This window comes from Cupressus sempervirens, chromosome 3 (assembly GCF_028749045.1).
Source record: "Cupressus sempervirens isolate cs-2001-9-10 chromosome 3, ASM2874904v1, whole genome shotgun sequence".
NCBI classification, from domain to species: domain Eukaryota; kingdom Viridiplantae; phylum Streptophyta; class Pinopsida; order Cupressales; family Cupressaceae; genus Cupressus; species Cupressus sempervirens.
Window position 1 is genome coordinate 299018283 of NC_143120.1, and position 8698 is coordinate 299026980.

Consider the following 8698-nt stretch of genomic DNA (forward strand, 5'->3'; position numbering starts at 1 on the left):
AGGTCTAGGTTTCCTCTAAGTTTGTACCATAAACCATAGTCTTTAGTACCTTTTAGATATCTCAAGATTCTTTTGATTGCCATCATGTGATTTTCTCTTGGTTTAGCTGAGAATCTTGCCACTATCCCAACTATTAAGACAATATTAGGCCTTGTGTGAACTACATACTATAATTTTCCAATCATTGATCTGTATAAGGTCTAATCTAATTCTTTGAAGTCATCATCTTTGGTAAGCTTGAGTCCAGTACACATGTGGGGGTACCAGCTGGCTTTGAATATTCCATTCCAAACTTCTTGAGTATCTCTTTTATATACTTGGATTGAGTGATATGAATACCATTTTTGTTTTGTTGTATTTGCAATCCAACAAAGAATTTTATTTCACCAAACATGGACATCTCAAAATCTTTCTTCATTTGTTCTGAAAATGCTTTGCATAGGTCATCATTTCCTATAAATAGAGTATCATCACAAATATCTCTGCCAACACAATTTTGTTATCTGGTCCTTCCTTGATGTACAGACTACTATTATCATTTGTTCTTTGAAAACCAATATGTATCAAGTAGTTATGTAGTCTTTCATACCAGGCTCTAGGAGCTTGTTTGAGACCATATAGTGCTTTGTGTAATTTATAGACCATGTCACTTTTGTCAGGATCAACAAAGCATTCGCATTGTTCAATGTAAACTTGTTCATCGAGAATTATATTCAAGAATGCAGATTTAACATCCATTTGATGTACTTTGAATCCTCTGTGAGCTGCATGAGCATCAAAAGACCCTCATGAGTCAAAAAAATATTTTTGGAAGCATTGAATAGCATGTAATATTTGGTGCATCTATATATGTATATACCACAAATAGTTTATGACAATGCTCTATAACAATAAAATGTTAAAGTATCTTACCATGATAGTTGTACACAATGTGTTTTTATTCACCTAGTACGTACAATCTCCCGATGATGATAATGATGGTGATTATGATTTGGATGAAGTGGGTTTTCTATGTGTTAGCAAATGATCAATGTTTAAAGTGCAATTTTAGGATTGTGAATCTTGACTTAATTAAAAGAGAACTTAATAAAATAGAGACAATTTCTCATCAAGGTACTCAACTACTAGAGGATTTGTGTGTGATAGTGTGACATTCAACATTAGTAATCTAATTTTATTCTTCCCCTAATTATAATATGCAATTGTATATAAATCTACATCAATACGATAAGGGATTTAAAACTTATACAAGTTATGAAGGACTAGCATAAAAAAGGATCACAAAGATATTACTGATGTAGAGAGGTGAAGTTTAGCATCATCTTGTATTTATATGTCATGAAAGATTTTAAATATATATAATCATTCTAAGAAATATAAACATATAGAGTATAGGAATGCATGACCAACAAATTATGTAAACATTCATGTCTATTAATTTTGATGACACATTTAGAAAACCAATATAAATAATTTACTCTTATTTTAAAAAAGTCATCACATTATAAATATATTTAAATTTACTAAGATAAACCTTGAAAAAATACTCTCTAAAATATCATTAAACTGTTTATGTTTAAAAGTCGTTTCTTAAAAGAGCTACAACTATATATTTATCTATAAACATATAAATTTATTGTTTATAAACATGGGAACTATGAATCTTTGTACTTTTACTCTCTATATAAATTATAATTATTAGAAAAGTTTTTTTTATCCACTTGAGAGAACATTTCATTTAATAAGCTTGGGTGAAATTCCATATGTAATTTAACCTCACTAAATAAGACACCCAAGTATAAGATTGAGCATTCCCCAGCCTCCCGAAGATATACATTCCATTAAGCAATCCATCTCTCATATAAAATTAAGCATTTGTCAATGTCTCTGATATAATCTCATAATATGGAGACACTTTCAATTCATATAGGGTTGTTCATATGGCCTAACAAAGTATGTTAATAAGATTTACATCCTTGCCAAATATTGTACTAGTTGACTTCATAGCTTGCACTAAACAAGTCATCATAAGATTAAGCATTTATATATGCATGCCAAAACATCAAAATTGGCTTCCATCCAACTGCATAGTCTGGCATTCAATGCCCACCATCAACTTGTTCAATTTTCTATTACTTAAACGTTGAGGATATACCGTTGAGTCCTCCCAACTGCATCAAGAACATGTGACCAATTATCAAAGCCCCAATCTTAATCTCATCCATATATATATACATTTAGAATGACAGAATGCATTGTAATTTACCTGTCTGGTAACGTCACAAGTGGTCTTAAACTTTTAGCAAGATCCACTGCATGTTGTGCACAATTAACAATCTGATTAAAACAAATGTGCCTTCCATAGGAAGATGGATCCTCAAATACACAGATATGAGCATCTGCCACAAATCTCACATCCACACTTGCTAACACCCCATCCTCATACATCTCTGCTGCTCCTGAGTACAAGAAGATCAAAGAAAAGAACATGTTGAATCAGAAAAACATGTACAAAGTTACAACAACAGCTCCCTCTTATATAAAAGAGATCAATTTAATATATTCCAGCCTATATATCTTATTTATATTTTATAACTTTGCAGTTATTAGTGCATGCAATAATTGTATGCTACTGGTTTGATTAGTTTGTGTGAAATATTTTGTATCCGTAGTTCTGATCAAATTCTATGATTTATCATCAGAATATGAGAATTAGGATAGAGATAAAAAGATGGATCATGAGTATGACCTGAAAAAATTGATACCCAAAATTTCATACAATCTAATTTGAAAAAACAAACAGTACTAACAATGAAAATATAATATTGTAAAAGTTTGATATCATTAGTTCAACAATATTTGTGTCTAAGATACAACCTTTGAGGTATGCTAAAGTAGATGCTGAATTGTGAGTAGAAAATCCAGGACCTACAGTCAGAGCTGCATTTACAGTTACCATGTTTAGATTTCTATCCATAGCCATTGCCCATGCTGCCTTTTCTGCTAGGGTTTTAGCCAAGGCATACCACAGCTGCATAAAACATGAATTGCAGTGTTCTATAATCAAATTGCTTAATAAGCAATTACAAGTGTTACACTTGGCTGATTGATGATTTTCCCTAATTACCTTGATTTCTCTGCAATAAACTTCATCGCTCCAAAACCTTTCATCAAGATCTTCAGTGGGTTTTTTATCCCCTCTCCATATTACAGCAGAGAGAGATGAAGTGAAGACTACTTTCTTGATGGTCTCTGTCTGAGCACATGCTTCCAACACATTATGAGCTCCTCTTACTTCAACTTTTACCATCCCCTCCTGCATGTTTTAAAATGTTTCTTCAATTCCCACAATCATTATTTTACAGTCACAATGACCTACATACTCATAAATAGATAGAAAGTTATTAATAACATTGTACATCTTAGAAAGATTTTTTTTGTGAATAACCGCTGATTATTGTTCAAGGGATTTAATTTAGTTGGTTGAAGCAATGAATTCTTATTGTGGAGACCCTGATTCAAGTCCCGTAGGTGGATTCTAAGTTGTGATTCTTGATTTTCTAATAGTTGTTTCTAGCATGATTGCTCATTAACTAGTAAATGTTTTGTAATGCTTTCGATTGTCCCATACATCTTAGAAAATGCTCTTTCCATTTGACAACTTATACAACTATCTAATTTTCTACAATTTCTTATTCCAAAAGGAGTCTTACATCATATTCAGATGCATTTTGAATCTGATCAAATGCATAGAAGAGACCAGAACAGCCTTCAAGAGCATCTACAATACTATGATAGTCCAACACATCTGCTGCAAATATTCTCAATCCTTCATTAACTCTCCCCATTTCAATCAACTTTCTTGCTGTCTCTGTTTCTCCTCCTGTTACGAGTGAAAACATTAAAATTCTATATCATTACAGCACATTCTTAATACACTCATATATGAGGCAAATCAATCTTCTCATAAATTCATTGAATGTATTTCTATCTAGTGATAACTATTATGAGATAAGAAGTCCATTGCCTTGAAATGAAAATACATGCAAATGACTTTTCTATCTAAGAATTTAACGTTCTATATTCAATACAATACATCCTTACAACTTAGCTTATAATAAACCAACCTCCATGTTGAAATGTTCCATGCACCGTGTAACCTCTAAGGAGAAGTCCTTTAACAATCCAGATTCCCACATAAGTGGAGGCACCCACTACACATACTATCTTAGAATTTGCAGAGGGAGCATCCATGTTGAAAATGGCTACAAATTGTTTCGCTCACTACAAGGGCTATTATGGCAATATATTCTTCTTCTTTAGATTATATTTTCTAAAATCTTATTGGAAGGTTAGATTGTTTGAACTGAATTTATATTAAAATGTGATGGTATGAAAAAGCTAGAAAAGGGAGAATGTGTGTTAGCACAAGGCAGTATAAAGAAGGTTGTCTGATTTAGATTGGTGTAGGATATGTTTAGGTGAAAATCAGGTGCAGATGGAGTACGTGGTGAACAAGAAACAAGCATGATTGTACAATAATTAATATTTATACATGAAAGAATATCTGAAGCACAAGTGATGGCAACAGGTGTCTTTCTTTTCTTTGCATTACTGTTCTCAAACGTTTGGGCATAATATTGCATTGCCCACAAGTAACTTACCTACTATTTTAAAATATAAGAACATGCTAGGCTTTTTAAATGCTTTAGGTTTTATTGGTTGGGTAATCCTTTTAGATTGGCAAATTACTTTTATAATAGTTTACGAAAACTGCCAAAATATAGCACACGACTGTTTACTTGCAGTCAAAGCTCCATGGAGTGTGTCCGTGAGTTTTAAATTTTGATATATACGTCACTTTAGGGAAAGCCAAAAATAAATGTATTATGTAGAACTTCATTAATTTCATATTAATATGTTTGGTTTTGAAAGATCTAGAATTTAATGTGTTTGTTTAGAGTTTTAAAGAATTAAGTTTTGTCTATTATGTAAAGGTTTGGTATTAGAACGGATGGGGCACTGTTATATGATTTTTAATGGAATGGGTATTTTAATTTTTTATTTTGAATTAAAAGAGGTTGATAATTTATGTATTGATACTAGTTCATGTTAAAAAGAAGTTAGGAATTTACATATTTTTTATAATAAGAAGAGATTTATTTTTATTTTTAAAAGTTATAGATTATATAATTTATATTAATCTTCATTAAACTATATAATGTCTAATTTACACATGTGGTGCATGTACATATAATGTTGATGAAAAAATATTAAAAAGTCATAAAAATATATTAAAAAAATATTTAAAATGTTCTAAGAAAAAATTCTAAAAGTAATTTAATTTATTTGACCTCTTATGAAAACCACCTTGATGATGCCTTGGATAAGTACCATGGTAAAAACTAGGCAATTGATGCCATGTGTAATGACTTTTCTCGTCCTCCAAGATTCTCTTTGATTTCCATCTCACATCCATTTTCCTTTCACCTCGTAATAAACTTTCCATCCTCACCATGTCTGTGGATTTTTTTCTCTTCTCTCTTACCTATGTGCATTTTTTTCAACATAATAAACCAGTCCTATCATCACTATGCAATAACCTTGACTTTAGTAGTGGGTTGGGATATTTACATTACACGGTTGGAGGAACCATCACTTTTTATATGCCCTCTCTCTCACAAACCATAATAAAGTTTCACTTTCACCATCAACTATAATACTTCACCTTGCTCCATAGTAAAAGCATTTAGTTCATGGATGGATTACATGTTAGGCCAAGATGCAACTTTGGATTTCAACAAAGTCATCATAAAATGAGACAAAGATTACGAAAACATAACAACACCATATCAAATCCAAACATATCAATTGTAGCAAAGATCATTTTGACATGATGCATGGTTCTCACTTGTTGGATTTGAGTATTTTGATCATTAGTGACACATCTTTTAGTTTTTTCTATTATGTCTCTAACTAGAGATTTTATCTCTAGAATGTCTTTGACTAGAAATTTGAGAATGGGGCATTGTCACATGTTTGATACTTGTAGATTGTTCGTTAGTAATATGATGACTCATCTTAGGACATGATTGCCTAAGATGATTGAGGACACATGAGTCTCATTTGAACTAGGGAATTTCTTAATTGTTTGATGTGTCTTCTATCACACAAAGGGAATGTTGATTTAGTTGGATCTTTTCTACATACAAATGATCTCATCGTGTTTCCATAACAAACTCAATGATTATATAAGCAATATCATAAGAAATCCTATAACATTCATATCCTCCCTCTCTTCTCTTCATCTCATTTCTTTGTTCATTACATTTCCTTCTTCATTTTCTATATATTATCCATCTTCTTCGTTTCATTTCAATTTGTCTCTTTATTTTGTCTCCTTTTAATCCTCCTATTCATTTCGTTCATCACTTTTGGGTCTCTTGTTCCATCAACTATTTCTTTCATCATTTTTCCTTTAAATTCACATTCTTCTTTCTCATCTTATAGATCCATAACGTGTTTTACCCAATAGATGCATAGCTCTTGGTTTCAATTTCCAATCAAACAACTAGCATGTATAGGATCATGGTATATCAAGCTATGGCCTTAAGTGGCAATGAACAATCAACAAATCAGGTTAGTTAGCTTGATGTAAAAAGTTGAACATGTTAACCTAATGTCAAAACATTATAAGAATAGAATATGCAGGACATTGAATCTAGTTTCTAAACTATTAGCCCTTTCTAAAAAACAAATTGAATCTAATTGGTGAAAGTTTTAGATTTTAATGTAGTAGTATGAAAATTTTGAGAAAAGATTAAGAAGTAGGTGTATATCTAACCACCTTAATCAAAATCAAATGATAATATTATTTTACAGAATTCTAGATATAATTACTAGACTCGTCCTCCAATGTGACACATGTTTTTTTATTTAAAAAATTAAGTAAATAATTATTTATGAATTTTTACTACAAATTTTTAAGAATAAAAAGCTCTCATGTTTAATTGCCTTAACTAATTCCAAACTTTATAGGCAACTTAATTAGAAAAAATTACTTATTGAACTAAAAAAGGATCAGTAGTTATAATGATGGAAAGTTGATAATCTCCTTAAGAAACCCTTTTCATTTCATCAAATTCAAGTTAAAAGGTTCGTCGACTACATGGTCATTCCTTGGATGCTCCTGTGGATTCTATGGCTGAGGATAGCAATCATTCTGAGCGGGTGGTTGAGAAGGATGCTTTGGTCTCTTCCCCTACTTTGAATGGTCCTCCTAGGGGCCAGACATCGTCTGATTCTCACAGGGAGTTTGTTATGGCTTTTGCATCCCCTGGGTTCCTCGGGTCTTTGTCCTCTAAGGCTTGGGTGGTTGAGGCAGCGAAGATTGAGGATGGTTGGATTGCGGTTAAAAGGAAGAAGACTAAACCTTCTGCTCCCCCTTTAGATATGACCCTTCGATCGCGTAAGGAAAACTTCAAATCAAAAGGAAAATCTTATGTTCCCTTATGCTGACTAGTTTTTCTGTGATGGTGAACCAGTTACATTACTGGTTTGTTGGATACTAGTTTGGGAGGCTTTTCAGGTTTCTTTTCTCTAGTTTGTTATCTTTCCAGGTTCCATTGTTTTTATGGTTATTTTTTTTGGTCATGTCTGTTGGTCTCAGGTCCCTGTAAAACCTAGTTTAGTTGTTTAGCTGGTTTCAGGCCCTTTTAAAACCTAGTTGTGCTTAATGATTTATCTTTCTTTTTGATGTAAAGGGTTTTGGGCCCCCTTCAAAACCTGCTTTTACCTTAATCTAAAACTATATGGTCAAAGTCTCAAAATAAATTAAACAAGGGAAAACATATTTTAGGGTTGACCATGTATTTGGTTTCCCAAAGCCAAACCCTAGTGTAAATCCTAAACCAAATCTATGACTCTATCAAAGGTAACATGTATCTAAAAGATATCAGGTATTTGATAATATCGGAGATACATGTGATCAACATTGGATACCCAATATCTTGTGTGAATATTTTCCCCTGTTCTTTGTATACAATAAATGATCATTATGCAATCAAATCATCACTTCATCTTTGCATCATCACATTATCAAATGTTTTATCAACTTCATCAGTTATGCCAACAATCGACTAGATGTATAAGAACACAAAGAAATGTGTGCAGAAAGGAAATATTTTTTAGAAAGGAACATAAACAAAATATTTTGGGTGATGCAAGATTTCCATCTACCCAAGGATGCTCTTGCGTCAGAGAAAGAATAGATCAATAGAATATTTAATGAAAATATTTTTATGGGACATGTGAGAAAGGTTTGGAGCATTATGAGAAATCAAAGGAGCACTGGAATATGAAAATGGTACATTGTTGTAAGTAGGTACATGGATGATGATTAGGGAATACATGGAAAATTTGTAGGAGTGGGAATGGTAACATTAAGATTACTCTGAGACTAACATGTATAGGATTAATTTTTAGAACAAATATAGCCATGAGAGGTGGGGTATATGTAGGAATATTTTCTGATGAAATAGGAAAGAAAATAGAGGTATCAATGGTGGTATAAGATTGAGATAGACCAATATTTTGAGCAATACCTTTGATAGGTTTAGCATTATCATTAATAAGATGGGATAAAGCATGTAAAAAATCAACACCATTCTCATCATGGTTAATCAACTTCATTATTCCT

At 32.0% G+C, this 8698-nt stretch overlaps 1 protein-coding gene across 1 annotated transcript; it reads right to left on the minus strand.

Annotated features, from left to right (window-relative positions):
* Positions 1–1874: 1874 nt before the first annotated feature.
* Positions 1875–4377, minus strand: LOC149566168 (cinnamoyl-CoA reductase-like SNL6). The gene is made up of 6 exons (XM_089817355.1): positions 4128–4377; positions 3714–3883; positions 3128–3316; positions 2878–3031; positions 2267–2459; positions 1875–2171 (listed from the first exon to the last, which is right to left on the minus strand). The coding sequence occupies exons 1-6, from the start codon at positions 4252–4254 to the stop codon at positions 2063–2065; spliced, it is 942 nt and encodes a 313-aa protein (XP_089673481.1). The 5' UTR covers positions 4255–4377; the 3' UTR covers positions 1875–2062.
* Between the last annotated feature and the right edge of the window lie 4321 nt (positions 4378–8698).